The 23,767-nt window shown below is 39.5% G+C and overlaps 2 protein-coding genes across 5 annotated transcripts in view; one reads left to right on the top strand and one right to left on the bottom strand.

Moving 5' to 3' along the window:
* Window positions 1-23,767, top strand: part of LOC102998326 (ELKS/Rab6-interacting/CAST family member 1-like) — a 116,534-nt gene that overhangs the window by 82,180 nt on the left and 10,587 nt on the right. The window contains 1 exon segment of the mRNA XM_057539551.1: window positions 1,481-1,650. Within this exon segment, the coding sequence (XP_057395534.1) occupies window positions 1,481-1,650 (170 nt within the window).
* The window catches only part of LOC130706878 (ELKS/Rab6-interacting/CAST family member 1-like), a 77,063-nt gene that overhangs the window by 26,966 nt on the left and 26,330 nt on the right, over window positions 1-23,767 (bottom strand). The gene's annotated exons all lie outside the window — the stretch shown is intronic.

A 23,767-nucleotide genomic window follows, 5' to 3' on the forward strand; every position in this document is an offset into this window, starting at 1 on the left:
ATACCACCAGTGCGTTTTTAGTGCATTCTGTTTGTTAGGGGTGGGATGTTGGTAAAGGGATGTCATGAAAGATGCTACACCATTACAGTATGTGGCAGCTCCTGGGTACGTATCTGTGTTACAGGATGGAAGTAGCTGCTGTTTACAGCTATCTTCCAGTGATGTCCTTAGCAGCTGCGAGTATTTTGCATACAGTGAGCACACAGAAATGTTTGTTGAATGAATGAATATTCTATTTGTAAGTAGAGATTTCATGCATATGAGAAAAATGCTTGTCTTCCTGATGAAACAGAACAGTAAATTATAAGTTTATTTTTAGTCCTCCTTAAAAGTAATTTTAATTACAGTAAAATTTATTTCATACTTTCTCATGGGAAATTGTTCTCAAAAACTTTGTCCCTTATGCCTAAGATTATTTCAGTCAAAATACTTTAGATACATTCAACTTTTTAAAAAGTATTTTTTGTTTCATCAGTGGTACTGAGATTACTGACTTCTTGTGAAATTTATACTTCCAAGAGTCTATATTTGAGTGCATAGCTACCTTGCTTAGGCAGTAGATACAATGTAAAAACAGATATGATTTCTGTTAATTTGGCTTACATTTAGAATAAAAGAGTAAACATTCTTAGAAACACGGTAGAAATGTAAAGGAGATGTTTGATGTTAAATGTTTTCTAAGTTAAGATGAGAAAAATTTCTGGGGGAGTGAGTGGCACCTGTTGATGTATGGATTACTCTGTCAGAGTAATTCAAATTTGATTACACATGTAGATTCTTAGAGAATGAGATTTTATGCGTTCTTTATTTAGGTTATATACTTTTATCCATTTAGTTGATATGACATGTTGTACGTAATATAACTTTGTAGGTGGAATCTTTCTTTTAGGTCAGTACCCCTAACTCCTCAAAATTGTATAATTTTTAGAAAGCACTTGTTTATAATGCCTTATAACACTAAAGTGGCTTTTTAAGAAGGACTTTATGTACACTTTCATTTGAGAATGAAAAAAAAAAACAATGAAAAAATAAATGTGCAGCTTTTGAGTTTAAATAGCAATAGTAGGAAGTTTCTTTTTTCTTTCTGTATTCCATCTACACTAATCCTGCTGTATGATTTGAAGTTTCTTATGACTTAATAAGATGAAAATTGCTTTAGTCGTGTTCAGATGCTTACTGCTGTCTCATAGTCATCTAAGTGAATTGGGATTTTTCTTCTTCCATTCCTTTTCCAATGGATTTCAAAAGTTTAGGGGAGACAATAAATGAAAACTGGAAATTTTGCTATTAGTTGAATAAGCTTTGTTTTTGTGTGTGTGTGGGGGGGGGGGGTCAGCTAAGATTAGATGGTGCAAAAAGATGAATTGTGTCCTGTCATAAAGTTAATGCTGTATATCTTGACGTGGATCTGTCAAAGATCCAGATCAGAGGTGGTGGTTTTATTTCTTTCTTCCTTACACTGCTTTTTCTTCTTCTCTAGATTGGTCAGGTGAAGCAGGAGCTGTCCAGAAAGGACACAGAACTACTAGCCCTACAGACAAAGCTAGAAACACTCACCAACCAGTTCTCAGACAGCAAGCAACACACTGAAGTGCTGAAGGAGTCCTTGACTGCTAAGGAGCCTCGAGGGCTGCCATCCTGCAGAACGAGGTAAAAGGAGGTGTGGGATTTGCACGGAGCCCATTCCTTGGCACCTATTCTTGTGTGTTACCTGTGCACTTCTTGTTGTGTTGAGATACGGGAGCTATGAATAATGTTAGGATGGATTCTTTAGCGATGTGGTCAGTTATAGTACTAAACTATAACCATCTTGTTTCTATTGTTCTTGTATCTAACAAATTAAACCGGTGCAGTTAATATATGTTTCTGATACTTCAGACTTTGACTAAGTCTGTGCTTCTAAGTAGACTTTAAACGAATGTTACGAAATGAAACGATAGTTGTAAAAGCATTTGTTTTCACCCATGGTAAATCTTTCAGTCATGAATGGGAGTGAGCTTGGTCAGCCTGTGTTGGGTTATTAAGTGTCCTTAATTTTTGGTATTATGAATAGCTTTAAGTAGGCAAACTGTGGAATCTAGAAATGTTTGAGATAAATCTTGTTTTGAACTGCAGATTATTAGACACGTGCCTTCATGTCCTGTTTGAAAATAAAGTTAGCATTTTTAGAAATATTAGAAGATTATCTAGTCTGCCAGCCTTGATTAGAGGTAGGAACACACTAAATAATTCCAGGCAGATGAGAATCTATCATATTTGCAATGAGAAGGAATTGATGATGCTATTTGGATTTACTGTCTTAAGGAAAATATTTTCTAAAGATCTCAATGAAATAGAGAATTTAGGTGGGAATAGGTAAGCAGTTCTGCTGTATAGAAGAAAAATAAAGTGTATAGTATGGATTAATTTTTTCTTTTCTTTTAAAGAACAAGATAATAGATAAATAAAGGCATAGTGTAATGAAGAAAGGAATGGGTAGTAAAAAGAAGGCATAAAAACATCTTAGACCCAGAAGTTCAGAATCTTCAAGCGAGGAGGAATGGGAAAATGACCAAAATGTTTCATGTAGTATTTTATTTTTTTACAGTTAGGGATTTTGTTGAAAATGAGAGATTTGGATGATGTATTTATAATTTTCCTTACAACTTATACGTTTTCTATTTTGATCACGTTTCATTTTATCATGATACCTCAGAGGGATATTTTGGGGTAGATAAGGCTCTGGCTCTGGAGTCACAGTTACTGAGTGTGAACTTCAGTTTTACCACTTGCTACCAGGTGCAGGGTCCTGGGCACATTACTTAAGTTCATTGTGCCTCGTTTTACACCTGTAAGATGAAGAGGAGTTCCTGCCTCATTAGGTTGTTAGCATTAAACTAATTTATTCACTCCTAGTGCCTGGCACATAGTAAGGTCTTTGTCTGTCAGTTATTGGCATCCTTCTAATTCTTGTAATACTATCAGCTAATATATGTAAACTGTTAAAACGGTAAGAGAACATTGTTGCTTTTCTTTTCATTGGCATAAATTTTATGTAGAAGGTCTGCTATTTAACATTTTTATCAAGCTAAATTAAGGTTTATTCAGGGAATTGCAAATACAGAATTATCTGGAAAATGTTACCTGCAAATTTATTAATTTGTGGCTTTATTAGAGATTTTCACATCAGTGCCTGGCATGAATGCAGTACTACAAAAGGGTCAGAAGAGGGCGCCAGTGTTTTGGAGCTGAGCCTGTTGCCAAGTGCTGCTGTGATAGTTTTGGATGGAGGTGGCAGGTGTGGGAACCAGGGAACCAGGCAGTTGGTTAAAGATAATGCAAACACTTAAAAGCTTGTCACAGTCTAATAGATGACTTCTTCCCCTTGGCAACCCATCCTTCTCTTTGTACCCCCCTCTGAAATAGTGTTCTTATTAGCTAGGTCTCACACAGATGGGCTTGTGATTGGTTTCTTGTACCATAGAGAACAAAGACTGTATTTGTGGTCATTCTTGGATGGTTTTTATATTTGTTTTTAGGACTAACTGAGTTTCAGCAATTACCCCTGTAAGTTATTAGGACTACTGCTCAAATATAAGGGTCTCATTCTAAAAGATAACAGTAGAAAAGCTAACTTCCTTTTGAATTTGGGGTGATTATATGAATGTTATATGCCTGTTTATCAGGATTTGCTATTTTTTCTTAAATTACCCTGGTGACACTTGACAAGGCTCACTTTTTCCAAAGCAGCTTTCTCCTGTTGGATCCCATAAAAGACAGTTTGAACCAGCTCTTTGAAAGTTCTCACCTATTTCTATAATTGCTATCTTTCTGTTCCTATAATTGCTCTTTTTAAAAAAAATAATTTTATTTATTTATTTTTGGCTGCATTAGGTCTTCGTTGCTGCGTGCGGGCTTTCTCTAGTTGCGGCGAGCAAGGGCTACTCTTTGTTGTGGTGCACAGGCTTCTCATTGCGGTGGCTTCTCTTGTTGCAGAGCACAGGCTCTAGGCTTGCAGGCTTCAGTAGTTGTGGTACGCGGGCTCATTAGTTGTGGCTCACAGGCTCTAGAGCACAGGCTCAGTAGTTGTGGCGCACGGGCTTAGTTGCTCCGCGGCATGTGGGATCTTCCCAGACCAGGGCTCGATCCTGTGTCTCCTGCATTGGCAGGAGGATTCTTAACCACTGCGCCACCAGGGAGGCCCCCTATAATTGCTCTTTATCGATCTCATCCTCCTCTCTGAAGCTACCCTAGACTTTCATCCAGCTCTCAAATCACAAAATTAAGCACATATGAAAAAGAACATGGATTCAGGAGTTTTTTGTTTTTTTGTTTTTTTTTTTTTTAAATTTTAAAATTCTTGAAGGAAAAACGGGATGTGGGAAAAGACCTGGTGTTTTTCCTGTTCAGGGTCCATGGAATGAGGTCCTTTTGTGTTGGGCAGTGTACAGTGTATAGTATCTATGGAATTGCTCCAGTTTTATGAACATCCCCTTTAATTGGTTGACCTTCACAGAGGTGGTCTGGATTTAGTAGCACTGTGGTCAAAGCATGGGCTTTGGAGTCAGACCTAGGCTTGAAATAGCCTTCTACATTTATTAGTTATGTGACCTTGGATGAGTTATCTTACCTCTGTAATCCTCCATTTTCTCATCTGTCACTGAGAATAATAATAATACCAACTTCCTAAGGTTAGAATAGATGTTTAATGTGGCTAGAATAGATTTTTTAAATTATGAAGTTCTCATCTGAATTTGGAGGTGAATATTAAATATCAGTGGGTTTAAAATATCACCACTGGTTTTCTTAGATGATAACTTTGTAGCCCTCTCCCCACCTTTGTACAGATAAACTGTGCAGTGTTGAATGACACATCTCTGCCTGTGGCCTTTTGCAAGTTTCTCTGAGCTCTTCAACCTTTTGTTGGGATGTCAGACAGAACTCAGTGCAGTTGAAATAGCCTTTTAAAAAGGTCTGCTTGTGTACACTCTCAGCCTCATGACCCAACGCCCTTCAGTCATCCTCCTTTCTAGATGGGAACAGTGGGAGATGTGGTGATAGGAAATTATACTTAGTGATCTTCGGCAAGTCACTTAGTTTCGGCTTTGATTTCCTCAGCTTTAAAATTAGGAGTAGTTTAGATTATTTACCTTTTTAAAAGTTTATGGGGACTTCCCTGGTGGCGCAGTGGTTAAGAATCCGCCTGCCAAAGCAGGGGACACGGGTTCGAGCCCTGGTCCAGGAAGATCCCACATGCCGCAGAGCAACTAAGCCCGTGCGCCACAACTACTGAGCCTGCACTCTAGAGCCCGTGAGCCACAGCTACTGAGCCCATGTGCCACAACTACTGAAGCCCACGCGCCTAGAGCCCGTGCTCCGCAACAAGAGAATCCACCACAATGAGAAGCCCGCGTACCGCAACTAAGAGTAGCCCCCGCTTGCCGCAACTAAAAAAAAGCCCACGCGCAACAACAAAGACCCAACACAGCCAAATAAATAAATACATAAATTAAAAAAAAATTTTATGAAATACAGGAAAAATGCAGAAAATAATATAGTAGACAGTACTCAGATTTAACTTACATTTATGTATGACCACATTAGGTGATCTTTAAAGGTCCTTTAAAAGAAAAGATTAAAACAAAAAAAGCTCATTCTAAACTAAATATATTCAGTGAAAGCAGAAACTTTTGTTAGAATCTCAGGTTTTTAGAACTGGTTGGGGCTAGGAATAGGCTAGGAATAAATATTAGGAAGCTGTCATTATGGGGGTAGTGGCTAAAGCCTTAGGGATGAATTGGTTTCTCCAGAGGAAGGTTGTATCGAGTGAGATGTAAAGAGGGGGAAATGACAGCGGATCCAGTGAAGAAAACTGAAAAGGTGTGGTCAGAGAGTTAGAAAGGCAGTGAGTCATATAATTGCAAAAGAGGACTTATAGGAAACATGCCATTGTTACTGGCATGCAGTTACTAGTGCTAATGTGCTCTTAGGTAAACCTGTTTATTGATGTAAAACAAAAGAAGGTTAAGATGGGTTGAGATAATTAATACTTTTGTGGTCAGAAGTAAAAGGCCAAACAGCAAGGTAGCCATTTTTCTGTTCATGTCCTTTGGTAGAGAAAGTCTTGTGGAGGAAAAACCTTCTGATTTTGTTGAAGTTGGCATAACCTGTTTGCCACAGACCTTGATGCTTGGCAAGCTGGTTAGATGCTGTTCCTCCAGCTCAGTTGATGTGAATAAAAAAGGTCTTATTCCTCCTGCCAAGAATGGTGTTAGGGTGATGACTGTGTGTCCTGCTAGTCTGTGAGGGCTTTTCCTGAATATGTTTTTTGTGGTTTGCAAAATACGGACCTCACGCAAAATTATACTCTGAATTTAGTTCACACCAAACCAGAAGATCAGTGTAGAATTCAGAGCAATTAATCTAGTAGTAGCAAAGTGGTTTTTGTGGTTATTTTTATCTCAGCTCTCCAGACTAGCCCATTTAAATTCTGCATTGCATGAAAAAGCAGATCAAGAAAAAGTGTACACAGGTGATTTGAATTGAAAAGATCACTTAGTAATTAGACTGTGGGCTTGGGTAGTTTCTGTGGCTAATATTTGTGATATGAAATATTTTTAATATCAAAACCTACATTTCCCACTGCAGTAACACCAAAGGTTTGTATGTTTATAACAGGAGTTTTCATTCTTTACCTTTTTCAGTCACCAATTCTTGTGGGTCTCATACCTGACATTCCCTCAAATCGGCATGCGGGTATTTATGAGTGGTTAGTGCAGGCCCATTTCCGGGTCGCTTAGCAGAGTCAGGGATCTAACGTAAAAGTGCAGCTGGGGCATCTGGGTACTTTTGGTAAAGAAGCAGCAATATGAGGCCTCACAGTTATTATCCTGAGACGTTGGTCCCATCAGAATGAGAAACACTTAGAAGTGATGAGGGACGTTTTCCTGCTGTATTCTGATTCCTGACCCACAGATGGAAAGCCTTTCATTTTTCTGAAATTAATGCTGAGAAGAACTGAGAGACAAGGCAGTTCAAGCTTATCTACAGGTTTAAATGTCTGGGCTTTTGACTTCTGCAATAAGAATTTAATAGTGTATTTCAAGGGTATTGGGTAAAATGTTTTTAAGGTGAGTTGCTTTGTTCTTTTGCTTGTGGTTATTGGGATATATAGAATACAAATTAGAAGTGGAATATATAGTATACAGAATACAAACTAGAATGTAGGAATGAGGTAGAAATGACTTGGCATGAGATTTATTTATTTTTAGATTTCTGGCATGTGTACTTTCTAAGACTTTGACCTCTTTAACTGTGCAGCGGGTCAGAGGGTTCAAGGAGCTCCCTCTTGACTCGCCCTGGCTGATGGATGCCCTGCAGTGGGTTCACTAATAGGAGCCACATCTGATGCTGTCAGATGGGACTAGTAGCCACGTAGGCCGGCTGGAGCTGAGCCTCAACAAACGCCAGGTGGATCAGGGTCAGTGAGTTCTTCTGGCATCTCGACAGCCTGGTCGTTGAATTTCCTATTCACAAGAATCTTCGCTCTGTGGTGGCAGTTCTTTTCTCCCTATTGAATAAATATTCAGTCTGTTCTGACATTTCCCTTCTGGACCTTTTTTCCTTCTTTGCATAGTGGAGTGTTTCTGATTTTAATAGGTAGATGAAGGAAAACTGGGGGTAACTTAAGGAATTTTGTCACCTTGCACTTTAGAAAGGACCATTGGAGAACTCAGTGGTGATCATGTATTCCATCTTTGTTCTGCATTGGATTTTAATTCTTGCTCTGAGCTCTCTAGTGCTGAATTCAGGCACCAAAACTGGAAATTTGTAATGTAACATCTTTTGGATTCGCTGGGCTTGGCTTATTGTAGTTCTACTGTTTGTCAGTAAAACACTTTTTTTGTTTTTGGTCACTGCTGAGTAATCTTTTCTTTTTCCTCATCTTTGAGGAAAAATTTAAGTAGATTGGCTATCTTTACACATGTCAAGTTTCCATTTCATATACTATTCATGGGAAGAACTCATTTAGATCTTCTTCAGTTGCTTTCATTAGCCGTTTGTAATTTTCAGCATACAGAGCCTATACATGTTTTGTTAGATTTAGACCTAGGTATTTAATTTTTTTGGAGTGATTGTAAATGGTCATACATTTTGAAACTTGAAGTTCAGTATTGCATCATATTTATTTTGACCAGTTCACAAAATGTCAACATTTTCAAAAGCTAGTGTAGGGACTTCCCTGGTGGCGCAGTGGTTAAGAATCCGCCTGCCAATACAGGGGACATGGGTTCGATCCCTGGTCCAGGAAGATCCCACATGCCGTGGAGCAACAAAGTCTGTGCGCCACAACTGCTGAGCCTGCGCTCTAGAGCTCATGAGCCACAGCTACTGAGCCTGCGTGCCAAAACTGCTGAATCCCGTGCGCCTGGAGCCCATGCTCTGCCACAAGAGAAGCCACTACAATGAAAAGCCCACACACTGCGATAAAGAGTAGCCCCTGCTCGCTGTAACTAGAGAAAGCCCGTGCACAGCAGCGAAAACCCAACACAGCCAAAAATAAAAATAAATAAAATAAAATAAATTTAAAAAAAAAAGTTAGTATAAATATGCCTCTATTTTCCTTAGTAGTATGTGTACTAAGAACTATTTCAGGCACTTAAAATATAGGTAAAATACTAAAACATTTTAAGATGGTAAATGACGTGTAGGAGTTTTGAATTTTAACGTAGTTGGCTTTACCAGTATTTCTTCTTTACGATGTATCCTTTCTGGGTCTTTAAAAAAAAAAAATCCTTCCATGCTGCCCTGTCTTAAAAGATACTTAAACAGTATCTTTCTTTCTAAAAGTTTTAAAGATTTGCTTTCTATATATAAAGCTTTAATTCATCTAGAATTCATTTTTGTGTATGATATGAGTCAGGGTTCTTCCCCCCTCCCCCAGTATGGGTAGCCAGTTGTCTAAAAACAGTTTATCAGATACTCTGTGCTTTCCTCACTGATTACAGTGTCACCTCTGTTTATATGTGTATGGGTCACTAAATGGTGTGAGTGTGTGTGTCTGGGCTTGCATTTCTGTGGCAAACGTCTGTTGGTTTATTCCTGTTCTAATACCATGCTTTCTAATTTTGCTTACTTAAAAAAATCAAATTTATTGCCATCAAATAAACTGCATATATTCAAAATGTACAGTTTGGTAAGTTTCGGCACATACACCTCTGAAACCAATGGCACGGTCAAGATAAAGAACACCTGTCCCGGGCTTCCCTGGTGGCGCAGTGGTTGAGAATCTGCCTGCCGGTGCAGGGGACACGGGTTCGAGCCCTGGTCTGGGAAGATCCCACATGCCACGGAGCAACTGGGCCCGTGAGCCACAATTGCTGAGCCTGCGCGTCTGGAGCCTGTGCTCCGCAACAAGAGAGGCCGCGATGGTGAGAGGCCCGCGCACCGCGATGAAGAGTGGTCCCCACTTGCCGCAACTAGAGAAAGCCCTCGCACAGAAACGAAGACTCAACACAGTCATAAATAAATAAATAATAAAAAAAGAACGTGAATTTCAAAAAAAAAAAAAAAAAAAAAAGAACACCTGTCCCCAAGGTTTTCTTGTACCTCTTTGTAACCCCTTTCTTCTGCCTCTCCCTGATATTCTTCTCTCCTCCCCACTTCCTCCCTCATATCCAGGCAACCCTCGGTCTGCTTTCTGTTACTGTAATTAGTTTGCATTTTCTAGAATTTTACATATATGAAATCTTACAGAATTAGTGGTTAAGAGCTTAGGATCTGAAGACAGACCATTTAATCTTAAATCCATGCTCCATCACTTCTTTTTAGCTTTGAGATCTTGGGTCTGCTTTCTTCTCAAAGTACCAGTTTTGCCGGTTACCATGGAAAATTGAAATTTTCCACAGGGAAAATACAAGGGAAGAAAATACGGTGCTTGAGAATAGAATTCTGAGGACTTTTGATATACTGTGTATGTGCTTGGCAAGCATATACATGACCATGTGCAGGAAGGTTCAGAAGTCTGAGGGTAGAATGGAGAAAACTGTTTAATACAGAAGTAAAGGTTTGTAAAAATAAACCTGACTGGAAAAAAAAAGATGATGTGAGGCTGTATTTGAAATGATTGCTCAGGCTGGGAGAAAAACAAATAAAACCAGAATGGAGGTGAATAACAAAAAGTTAGGGATGATAGGTCAGAGGTTATACTATGGACAAAGAGTAGATTTAGTAGGCGTAGAAGAAAGGAAAGAACCGTGTTTCAGAAATAAGATTTTCAGAGTTTGAAAGTTCTTAGGTGGACCTTTCCGGAATGTAATAAGGTTTACCCTGTATCATTAATTAAAGTAGAACAGAGGAAAATTCCAGGTGCAAGAGTGTTTATTGAGGGGGCAGTGGAACTTGTGCTGACGAATTATAAATAGGACCTGAAAAGACGGCTTCCCCTATTTCTGGCTTGGTGAGACTGGTGGCATTGAAGTGGTTGAGAGAAATAGAGTTTAGCAGAGTGGAATGTTGTTTATTTACATGTTTTTCCTCTCCAGCGTGGTCCAACATAATTTGTAAGTACATGATGGCTTATCTATATCAGTCTCAAATGAGACTGGTCTCCTAGGAAATTTTCCACAATACTTATTGAGCAGTAAGTGCCACTAAACATACAGTACTGGTTCTCAGATACCTTATTCTTTTGATATAATATAGTTTCAATATGTTATTGATGTAATAATATAGTTGTGATATAAGGTAATAATAATATTTCCTGATGTTTTGGTATTCTCTCTGTGAGTCATTACCCATATTACCTATTTTTTAAAAAAATTAAGTTTCTCATTGCAGTGGCTTCTCGTTGCAGAGCACGGGCTCTAGGCACACAGGCTTCAGTAGTTGTGGCACACGGGCTCAGTAGCTGTGGCTTGCGGGCTCTAGAGCGCAGGCTCAGTGGTTGTGGCACACGGGCTTAGTTGCTCCGCGGCATGTGGGAATTTCCTGGACCAGAGCTCGAACCCGTGTCCCCTGCATTGGCAGGCGGATTCTTAACCACTGCGCCACCAGGGAAGTCCGACCTATTTTTTCTTTGTGGGTTATTCTACATTCAGACAGGGAAAATAATATAGGACAAGTTCAAGATTAAAGATGTTCTGTAGAAACATACTTGTTATCTTAGATGTGCACTGTCAGTGTGTAGCCACCAGCCACATGTGGCTATTGAGCACTTGAAACATGGCAAGTCCAAATTGAGATGTGACATAAGTGTCAATTACAATATGCATTGGGCTTTGAAGACCAAAGTACAAAACAGAAACGTTAAATAGCTTGTTAATAGTTTTTTTATATAGACTACAGGTTTGAAATGACAATAATGTGTATATATATTAGATGAAATAAAATATATTCTTAAAATTAATTTTACCTGTTCCTTTATCACTGTTTAATGTGGCTGCTAGAAAATTAAAAATTTCAGAAGTGGCTTGCATGTGTGACTCATGTTCTATTTTTGTTGAACAGAAAGAAACCCACCTCCCTGTTTTTCTGTAATCAAATGTGTAACTATTTGCTGAATTATAAATCCTTAGTGGGAAAGCAAAAAAAAACAAAAGAATTTGGTGTGTGAGTATGTTTAATGAAATTTGCTGTGAATAGATTTTTTTTTTTTTTTTTTTTTTTTTTTTTTTTGCTGTGAATAGATTTTAAACTAAGTACAAAATGCCAATGGCATTCTTCATAGAACTAGAATAATTCTAAAGTTTGTATGGAAACACAAAAGACCCTAAATAGCCAAAACAGTCTTGAGAAAGAAGAACAAAGCTGGAGGTATCATGCTCCCTGATTTCAAACTATATTATAAAGCTACAGTATTCAAAACAGTGTGGTACTGGCACAAAAATGGATACATGGATCAATGGCACATAATAGAGAGCCCAGAAATGCATCTACATTTATATGGGCAATTAATCTATGACAAAGGGCCAAGAATATACAGTGGGGGAAAGACAGCTTCTTCAACAAACGGTGTTGGGAAAACTGGGCAGCTACATGAAAAATAATGAAACTGGACTGCTCTCTCACACCATGCACAAAAACAAGTTCAAAATGGATTAAAAGGACGTCCTTAGTGGCACAGTGGTTAAGAATCCTCCTGCCAATGCAGGGGACACAGGTTTGAGCCCTGGTCCAGGAAGATCCACATGCCACGGAGCAACTAAGCCTGTGTGCCACAACTACTGAGCCTGCGCTCTAGAGCCCGCATGCCACAACTGCTGAAGCCTGTGTGCCTAGAGTGCGTGCTCCACAACAAGAGAAGCTGCCACAATGAGAAGCCCGCGCACCACAACAAAGAGTAGCCCCCGCTTGCCGCAACTAGAGAAAGCCCACGTGCAGCAACAAAGACCCAACACAGTCAAAAATAAATAAATTAATTTAAGAAAATAACCAAAAAACCAAAATGGATTAAAGACTTATATGTGAGACCTGAAACCATAAAACTTCTAGAAGAAAACATAGGCAGTACCCTCTTCAATATCGGTCTTAGTAATTTTTTTTGGATATGTCTCCTCAGGCAAGGGAAACAGGCAAAACTAAACAAGTGGGACCACATCAAACTACATAGTTTTTGCACAGCAAAGGAAACTATTAACAAAGCAAAAAGACCACCTACTGAATTGGAGAAGATATTTGCAGATAATGTATTCAATAAGGGGTCCAAAATATACAAAGAACTCATACAATTCAATATCAAAAAAAAAAACTTGATTAAAAAATGGGCAGAGGATCTGAGTAGACATTTTTCCAAAGAAGACATACAGATGGCCACCAGGCACGTGAAAAGATGCTCAACATCACTAATCATCAGGGAAATGCAAATCAAAACTACAATGAGGAGCAGAAGCAAGAAAAACTACAATCCTGCAGCCTGTGGACCAAAAACCACAGTTACAGAAAGATAGAGAAGATGAAAAGGCAGAGGGCTTTGTACCAGATGAAGGAACAAGAAAAAACCCCAGAAAAACAACTCAATGAAGTGGAGATAGGCAACCTTCCAGAAAAAGAATTCAGAATAATGATAGTGAAGATGATCCAGGACCTCGGAATAAGAATGGAGGCAAAGATTGAGAAGATGCAAGAAATGATTAACAAAGACCTAGAAGAATTAAAGAACAAACAAACAGAGATGACCAATACAATAACTGAAATGAAAACTACACTAGAAGGAATCAATAGCAGAATAACGGAGGCAGAAGAACGGATAAGTGACCTGGAAGACAGAACGGTGGAATTCACTGCTGCGGAACAGACTAAAGAAAAAAGAATGAAAAGAAATGAAGACAGCCTAAGAGACCTCTGGGACAACATTAAACGCAACACCTGCAGAGCTGGTGCCCAGGCAGGGTGAGCTCTGGAGGAGAAGGCTTCCAGAGTCCCCAACGGTCTCTGCACGGTGGCCCATCCGGTGCCAAACACCTGCCACCCACAGCGAGAAGTCCCAGCCGCTAGAAAATCCAGAAGGGTTCAGGCTCTTTGCCCTTGGGCCGGGTTTCTCCACGGGCTGGGCTTGCCTGTGGCCCCCGCCCCACCCCCGCCCCCGCCTGCCCTTGCTCTGTGACACGTACAATGGAATGTCACAGCACCAGGCTGAGCTGTTCAGTGCGTGCTAGACCTCGAGAAGAGTTAGAAGCTAGGGAGCAGCTCTCCCACTTTCACTCTCTTTTCTCAGATCAGGCAGGCAGCAGCTCTGATATGGAAGCTATGGACACCACACCTCCTTCCTGGGCCGTCACTGTCCATTCTGCCCCCGTTTTCCCCAGCCCCCCATTTACGGCTTCGGCTGCCATTGGTCATTCAGCAGGCGGCACCTCTGACCCCGAAGCTATGGACACCACACCTCCTTCCCGGGCCGTCACTGTCTATTCTGCCCCCGTTTTCCCCAGCCCCCCATTTACGGCTTCAGCTGCCATTGGTCATTCAGCAGGCAGCACCTCTGACCCCGAAGCTATGGACACCACACCTCCTTCCCGGGCCGTCACTGTCCATTCTGCCCCCGTTTTCCCCAGCCCCGCATTTACAGCTTCGGCTGCCATTGGTCATTCAGCAGGCGGCACCTCTGACCCCGAAGCGATGGACACCACACCTCCTTCCTGGGCCGTCACTGTCCATTCTGCCCCCGTTTTCCCCAGCCCCCCATTTACGGCTTCGGCTGCCATTGGTCATTCAGCAGGCGGCACCTCTGACCCCGAAGCGATGGACACCACACCTCCTTCCCGGGCCGTCATTGTCCAGTCTGCCCCGTCTCCAAGTAGAACCACTACCCATTTCACACCGCTGTTCCAAGTTCTGGGAACACACCACCCAGTGGTAGCAATGCCTCAGCCCGTGCCTCGACTCAGTTACCTGAAACGCCGGCCAAAAGATAGACCAACCTTTCAAAGTTATGACAGAAAGCTGAGTAAGTTTTACGCGTGGAATTGCAATTACTATTATTAACAAGCACAACTGTAGTGCTTAGACTACAACAAGTACTATTGTAAGTGCTTAGCAAATATTAACTCACTTAATCCTCATAATGGCAACCCTATAGGTACGTAATATTCACCTTTTTGGGGGGAAACTGAGGCCCAGAGAGGTGGAATAGCTTGCCTAATGCCACACAGTAAGTAGGTGGCAAAAACCCAGGACTAAAACCAGACCGTCTAGACTTTCATCACTTTGCTGTGTCACCTTATTATAAGTTGTGGTTAGGGAAAGGACTAAACTGACAAGACTCTGAACTAGAGAAGGGAGAAATGAGAAAATGGGTGATCCTAGAAACTAGAGAGGATTTAGGCTCAGAAATTTCTGGTGATGAGACCCGGAAGAACAAGAACTTGGTTGGAATATTAACTTGGGGTAGTATCTGAATCCATCGAGAAATGGTCTTGTTTTCTTTAAAATTTAGAAAGGCCAGTTGGATGAAGATGAATGAAAAAAAAAGTAGAAAGGAAAAGAGGAAGGTGCCTTAAGTGAGACATAACCTCTTCCCTCTAAGTACTGGGGTGGGCATCCTGTGGGAAAGGATGGAGCTCTCTCTACCAGGTCTGTCACCAGGATGAACAAGGAGAAACATGGCAACCACTGTACTGGTTTTGATGATCCCTCAAAACCAAGGCTTCAGTTTCCGAGAACGACCTACAGTAGCGTACCTGCCATGTGTCAGACATGCCACCAAGTGTGTTTCCAGTCACACATTTTAATTGGAGAAATAGTTGCTATGAGGTACGCATTAGTTTCCTATGGCTGCTGTAACAAATTACTACAAATGTGCTTGCTTAAAACAAAACACACTTATTTTCTTATGGTTCTGGAAGAGAGAGGTCCAAAACCAGTTTCCCTGGGCTGGAACGAGGAGTTGACAAGGCCGTCCATCCTCCTTCTAGAGGCTCCAAGGGAGAATCTGTTTCCTTGCCAGCATTCCTTGACTTCTGGCCACATCAATCCAACCCCAACTTTGTCATCACATTCTCTTTGGAGTAAAAACGCCCTCTGCCTCTCTCTTATGAGAATACCAGTGGTTACATTTGGGTCCATCCAGGTAGTCTAGGAGACTCTCCCCATCTCAGAACCCTTACTTTCATCCCACTGGCAAAGTCCCTTCTGCCATTTAAGGTGACATTCACAGGTTCTGGGGATTAGAATGTGGACATTTGGGGGCAATGGTATTATTCAGTCTACTACAAGGTAGATACTATTATCTTTCTCAGATGCAGGAAATGAAGTTGAGGGAAGCAATTTGTCTCAGGTCTACAATTTCCAGAGTAGAGATTTAAATTCTGCCAGTGAGACTTCAGGACACACTCTAACCAACTTTAATCTGTGTCCTGAACTACTGCATAATCCTTGGTGAAGAGTCACACTTGGGTATCAAGACCCAATTGAATACAACACTATGTTACTGTCTCACCTTTCACTTTATTTGCCTGCTGTATTCATAAGTCTTGCCCAGAGCACAAGAGTTCAGAAAATTGTTATGCAGGTTTACTAAGAGAACGCATTTACTGTTTGATGTGCATGGAGTAATGGAAGGTTTTTTAAAATAGAATATGCCACCAAGTAGTGTTATCACCATTTTACGCATTTAAACAACCAGACAACAACAACGAAAAGCTACAGATGCAAAGGTGTCAGGGACATGTCTAAAGGTTAACTGCCAGGAAAAGGGCTGGAACCAGATGCCAGATGCCCAGGCCTGAATTCATCCTGTCCAGTCCTGATTAAGCACCTGTTCAGACGGCTTGTGGCTCATCACCCAACACCTGAGTCTTTATATCCCAGCTTCAAGACGGAAGTTAGCCGAGGGATCACAGATACTGTGCTAATCACTAATTCGTAATCTGCTATCCCCATCCTTTGTGGGACAGAAGTGGGCACTTCTAAAATCCTTTTCTGCTTGAGAAAGAGCAGAGCAGCCTTTGCTCCTCTGGCTGTGGCCTAATGTGCTTTGCAAAGGTGATTTGGCAAGTGCAGCTGCAAACCCATCTCCAATATCACACGTCTATGGAAAATTCCAGTCAGGTTTTAGACCCAGTCACAGTACATTTTCCTGAGGATCAGTAATGATTTGCTGAGGATCAGTAATGCTCTCCGTATGCTGGCTGACAAGGCCATGACCTCTGCGCTTACTATACTCCCTTTGTCAGCTCCGCTCTGACACAGTTGTCCGCGGGATTCCTTAGGAATATTGGAGGTATTTAGGCACAATTTCAGGGGCCGCTCTTGCCTGTTTCCTCTCATTTCTTAATCAACATTTCCCAGTTGAGACTATAAATAATTCAACTTGGGTAGGTTATCAGAGGCATTCTTCCCTACTCTACTCCATTTGAATCTCTGTGCTCTTCAAGTTTCACATACGTGGCATCACATATTTCCCATCATCGCTGTTTTCAGCAGTCAGGGCTACATAGGTCATTGGCAAGTTCATTAGCCTTTCCATTTCTTTCCCTCTTGACTCTTTAAGAGTGATTTGCTAAAGACTGTCCGCTTCGATGTTTTACAAGGCTCAGTGGTACAGAGGCAATATTGGAATTCTGCCCTGGAGAAATAGACATTCTGTTAATTGTTCTCCTCCTCTTATAGAACAGGAAAGAGATGCATCTATCACACGGTTACTCAAGGTTTCTCTACTTGCATTGCCAAGGATCTTCATAAGACTGGTAATACTCACATTTTCTGTTGGAAGGTAAGTTGCATTCCATAAAATTAAATCCACACCATATGAGAACTTTAGTCTAACCTCTCATCTATTGATTCATGAGGTTTGACTCACTGAGATTTTCCCTCCTCATACTATTGTGAAGAAAAGGAATTGTTGGCCAAATCCATGGTCAAATATTTATATTTGGTTTCCCAGTTTGTCAGTTATCTTTATGTTTGGGTTGCCTTTTGCTGTGCAGAATTCTTTAATTTTTATGAAGTCAAATCAACTCGCCTTTTTCTTTATGATATCTCAGTTTCATGTTCTGCTTAGGGACAGACTTCCTCATAACAAGAGTATGATTTCTCATCCTATCTTACATTCTTCTAGGTATTTGTTTCTTGCAATGGAATGTTACCCAATGTATGCTACACATGCAGTCCTCGCTCTGAACAGTTTGCCCATGCATGAATTTCAGTTACCATGATTTAGTTAAATAATCCCAGGACCACAACAAAACCATCAAATTTCAGTTACTGCCATACTAACTGTGAGGAAGGGCATAAAGTACAAACTTCACAGCTAGTTCTTAACTCCACAGATCACCCGGGATATAACAGATGTGTATCATGGTCAGTGAACAATCAGGTCCCTTCTTTCAAAGTCTGTAGGTGATTGGTCACTGTGCATGTTATTCAGTTCACCTACAGACAGCAAGGTCCATGTATTGCTTAGAATTGAACCGTTTAAGCTTCAAGTATTTTGGAATTTTCCAGCTTTGTTTTTGTTCTTGACTTGCAGTTTGACCTCGCTGCAGTCTGAGAACAGACTTTATATGATTTCTGACATGTTAAATTTGTTAGAGTGTGTTTTATGGCCTAGAATGTGGTTTGTCTTCGTGTGTACTTCATGTGAGCTTAAGACAATGTGTATTCTGCTGTTGTTGAAGTAGTCTGTAGATGTTTATTATATCCATTTGGTCGATGGTGTTGCTGAATTCAGCTATGTCTGTACTGATTTTCTCCCTGATGGATTTGTCCATTTATGATAAAGCGGTGTAGAAATCTCCAGCTATGATAGTGGATTTATCTCTTTCTCCTTGCAGTTCTATCAGTTGTTGTCTCACGAATTTTGATGCTTTGTTGTTAGGCACATAAACATGAAGAATTGTTATGTCTTCTTGGAGAATTGACCCCTTTATCATTATGGAATGTCCCTCTTTGTCTGATAATTTTCTTTGCTCTTAACTCTGCTTTGTCTGAGATTGATACAGCTTCTCAAACTTTCTTTTAATTAGTGTTAGCATGATGTAGCTTTCCCCAACCCTTTACTTTTAAGCTATATGTGCCTTCATATTTAAAGTAGATTTCTTATATTTGGATCTTGTTTATCGATCCTCTGTGACCATCTCTGTCTTTTAACTGGTGTATTTATACCATTGGTATTTAAAATGATTATTGATATCATTGGATTAATACCTACCATATTTGTTACTGTTTCATATTTATTGCCAGTGTTCTTTGTTCCTTTTTTACCTTTCACTCTTTTTCTGCCATTTCTCGGTTTAATCAAGCATTTTATATGATTCACTTTTCTCTTCCTTGAAAATCCAGACACGATGCACTGGTGAAATTCACTGCAGTACATAGTCCTTTAGAGATGTGGTGTTATAGAAGCATTGCATAGTCTTATGATTAGGTCTCAGTCTTACAATGAGCATGTGCTCCTCAGCTATGAATGTCACAAGTGCCTCTCAGTATTTTCCCTCACCTTAGGTGAAACCCAGTGGCCGGCAGGGGTCACGGTAGGATATTTCCCTTCCCCCAGGTCAGTTAGGCTCTGACAAAACCCCATAGGTTAGGCCTCTGGTAAAACAGTTTCTCCTGAGGGCAGGCCTTATGAAGAACAGCAGAATGCTCTGGTGTATTTCAAAATTGCTCCTTTCACCCTCCCCCTGCCAGAATTCCAAGGGGATTTTCCTTTGACCTTCACCTGGTAGTCACAACCCGGTAGAGCTCAAGAGACAAAACTCGCAAAAGGATAGGGTCTTCCCTGGAGTTTTTACCTCACAGACTTTTCCACACAAGCCTCCAGCAATCCTTCAAATATAGTTCAGGTTTTCCTACCTCACCATTGCTTTCCACAGAGATTTCTGCTCTTGGGTTTCTGTTCCGGTAAGTTGTTACTCTCTGTATCTGCCATCTGCCTCTCCAGTTTTGGGCACGGTGATTTTTCCTGTGACCTCACTTCTCTAATGAATCTAAGAAGAAGTGTTGATTTTTCAGTGTGTCCAGATATTGACCTGTTAGGACAGAGTGGCAACTTCTAAGCTCCTTCCTTGCTGGACTCAAAACTAGAAGTCTCATAAGTTTTTTACAGTGGAATAAAACATGTTAATTTTCAATACTTCTAATGTTTTAGGTTGCACTGTATTAACTAAATACAAGATTTACTAATTTTTTTAAGTCTATCTATAACTTTATAACAAACAAGAAAGTTTCTGGTGTTTTTGTCAGAAAGATTTTAAGGTCATAGAACAATAATATTTTCCCCATCAATCACTGAGATCAACTTTGCACAGTTCAGCTTCTATGATCATTTTTATAGCTCCACAGTGAAGACAGCCTGTACTTTATTTACCCTATATTTTATTTCTCACATATACATGGGTTCCTATTCTGCTTTAATAATCTACTGATGTACTGTTACAGCGTATTAGATTCTTTTAAACTACTGAAATTTGGAGTGTGTTTTGATATTGGATATGGACATTTCTTTCCTCATTCCAACTTTATCCTACTTGAAAAAATCTGCTTTATGGTGATAAATCCCTCTTGATCATAATGACTTTTTAAAAATATGTTGCTGGAATCTATTTGCTAATATTACTTAGAACTTAAGATCTTCAAAGAAATGTGCTTCTAGTTACTTTTTGGGTAAATTTTCCATATCTGATTTTTGTATTAGGACTCTTCTAATTTTTTGATACATTGGAAAATAACTGATGTCTTTCTAAGGTGTATATCTTTGATTATATTTTCTAATTTCATAAAGCTACTTGTATTCTCTACTCAAAACAGGAGTAAATAATGGCTGCATATAACTAATCAGTAATCAGCCATTTTGTCCAGATTTTCAAATGTGTTGGTATAAAGCTACCATAGTATTCTTTCGTAATTAAAAAAAAAAAATTCTCTCTGTGTTATAGCTAGTCCCATCTCGATCATATTTGCCAAATATTGCTTATTTTATTGGTCTTTCTAAAGAACAAGCTTTTGGTTTTATTTGCCAAGTTTACTGCTTTTCTTCTCTATTTTTGACTTTTCTCTTGATTAATTTTGTCCTTCCACTCTTTTGGATTTACCTTGTTCTTTTTCTACGTCTACTGTCCAATACCTGTAGCTTCAAGAGCCATTTTCAACAACTCAACCAGCTCTGCCAGCTGTGTCACGCCCACTTCATCATATGCCATTAGAACTTAATCTCATACACTGGGTGAAGACTCAGCAGCCTTATTTTGCTTTCAAAATTGTTCTATGGCCTTGGATCCTTCTTCTTCTCCTAAATTACCACTATCATCAGGGAAAATTCTAGTGGGCCTAGAATTCTAGGCTTGCCTTTCCTCCAGTTTCATAATAAAAGAAAAAAACATTTCCACCCTTTTTTTGATGTTGATCGAAAATTTAGCAGCACTTCTTTGCACTGTATTCAAATCCCGAAATATAAGCAAGCCTTCATGCACACAGGCTCACTGAAATGTCATAATTTTAAACTATGTATGACCTTGAACAGTGACCTTTCCAAATACTCTACACTCTTCCTAGGTGTTCAGAGTTTTTCATTCCTACATCTTTTACACATGGTCGATTTGTGTCGTAAGTTCTTCCTCCCTCCCACTTCGGAGTGTATATCCAAAGGAAACATCATCATTTTTGAAGAGATATCTGTACTCCCACATTCACTGTAGCATTATTCACAAGAGCCAAGGTATGGAAACAACCTAAGTGTCCATAGTAGATTAAAGGATAAAGGAAACACGGTATATATATACAATGGAATATTATTCAACCTTAAAAAAGAAGAAAATCCTGTCATTTAAGTCAACATGGATAAAACTGGAGGACACTATGCTAAGTGAAATAAGACAAAGACAAATAGTGCATGATGTCACTTATATGTGGACTCTAAAAAAACAAGGAAATAAATCAACTCTTCCCTCCCTGGACATTTTCCTCAGCAGAATCTAGCAGCCTCTACTATGAGTCTTATCTTTTTTTTTTATTGTTTGTACCAGATCCCAACCCCAGGGAACCTATGTATTTACCAATGTATATCTAGATTATAGTTTACCATTGTTCTTTTTCTTTGTAATTCATTCCTTCCACTTCTGGCATCAGAACCTCATTTTTCCTTTGGAGGAGTCCTTGTGATTCAGGTAGGCTGTGTGTCTCCTCCCTAGGCTGTGTGACTTGGGGTTGGCTAGACACAGTGTTTTATATATACTCTGTATGTCCTAAGTACTTATTTCTCTGTTTTCCATCATTTTCCCTCCAAATTTTAGTGTAGTTATTTTTTAACTGACATTTGTAATCCTTTCTTTTGTTTGACTAAGGTACTGTTCAACCGATCTTCTGAGTGCTTAATTTCAGCTTTTTTAATTCTAGAAGTTTCTTTTGGTTGCATTTCACAAATACTTTTTGCTTAAATTGTATATGTTGTCCTTTTTTTAATACATTCATCATAATTTTAAATAATAGTTTCATTGATATATAATTTACTTTCCATATTATTTAAAGTGTACAATTTAATGTCTTATGCATCTGCCACCACCATCAATTTTAGAACTTTCATCCACCTCCCCAAAAGAAAAAGAATCTATTATAAGTCACTCACTCCCCCATGTCTCCAAACCCTAGGCAGCCACTAATATCCTTTGTCTCTACAGATTTGTCTAGACTGGACATTGCATACAAATGGAATCATACGATTACTTAGCATGTTTTCAAAGTTCATGCATGTTGTAGCATGTATCAGTACTTGATTTCTTTTTATGGCTGAATAATAATAGTCCATGGTGTGGATATTACTATGTTTCATTTATCCATTCCCAGTAAATGGCCATTTGGGTTACTTCCACTTTGGGGCTCGTATGAATAATGCTGCTGTGGTTGGGTTTACGTGCAAGTTTTGTATGCAGGTCTAGATTTGTTTTTTAAATTAACAGACTATTTCAGAGCAGTTTCTGGTTTACAGAAAAATTAAGCAGAAAGGACAGAGTTCTCATACTTCCTTACCTCTCACCCTAGTTTCCCCTATTATTAACATCTTACATTAGCGTAATACATTTGTTATAGTTAATGAACCAATATTGATACATTATTACTAACTAATGTCCATGCTTTACTTTAGACCTCACTCTTTGTTTTGTACATTTTATGATTTTTGACAAACGTACAATAACCTGTATCCACCATTACAGAACCATACACAGGAGTTTCTCTGCCTTTAAAATTCCGGGCTTCACCCATCCTTTTCTCCCTCCCCACAACCTCTGGCAACCACTGATCTTTTGACTGTCTCCACACTTTTGCCTTTTCCTAAATTTCATACAGCAATCATATAATATGCACGTAAGCCTTTGCAGATTGGCCTTTTTTCACTTAGCAATATGCATTTAAGCTTCTTCCATGTCTTTTCGTGGCTTCATAGCCTTTTCTTTTTAGCGCTGAATGCTATTCCTTTGTACGGATATACCATAGTTTGTTTATCCATTCGCCTATTGAAAAACACCTTGGTTGATTTCAAGTTTTGGCAATTATGAAAGAAACTGTTATAAACATCCATGTGCAGGTTTTTATGCGGACATAACTTTTCAGTTCCTATGGGTAAATACCAAAGAGCATGATTACTAGATCACTGTATGGTAAAAGTATGTTTAGTTCTGTAAGAAACTGCCAAGTATCCTGCTAGCAACAAATGAGAATTCCAGTTGTTCTGCATCGTCAACAACTTTGGGATTTCAGTATTTGGATTTTAGCCATTTGAATAGGTGTGTAGTGGTATCTCACTGTTGTTCTAATTGAAAATTCCCTGATGACATGGAATGTGTAGCATCTTTTCATATGCTTATTTGCCATGTGTCTATTTTCTTTGTTTAATCATAGTTGTTTTGTTTTGTTTTTTAACCGCCTACTAACTCTTGTCCTCCTGTGTCTATTTACATTGTCCTTTTTTTTTTTTTTTTTTTTTGAGCTTTTAATCATTTAGTCTTTTTCCTGGTATGTCCAATTATTTTTTATATTAAAATTGGGCTTAACTTATTTTAGGAAACTATTAAGATACCTCCACATTCTGGATGCTGTTATCGTTCTCTTGAAAAGATTTCCTTTTGCCCATGGCAGACAGTTACTATAGGGACTGGAAACCTTAGTCCATTCTCAGTTTGAGCTCATTCAAAGCTGTTTTTCAGTCTGTGTGAAGGTTGCTCTATTTCTGTCTTGTCCTTCCTCTACGGGTGTTGCCCTTTGGGATTACCATGTGAAAGTTTGGATTCTCCTTATTCCCAACTACCCTTGTATTTGTTAGGCTTTAAATGTAATGGTTCCCCCAGCCCTGTGAGACTAA

Source organism: Balaenoptera acutorostrata, unplaced genomic scaffold (assembly GCF_949987535.1).
Source record: "Balaenoptera acutorostrata unplaced genomic scaffold, mBalAcu1.1 scaffold_629, whole genome shotgun sequence".
NCBI classification, from domain to species: domain Eukaryota; kingdom Metazoa; phylum Chordata; class Mammalia; order Artiodactyla; family Balaenopteridae; genus Balaenoptera; species Balaenoptera acutorostrata.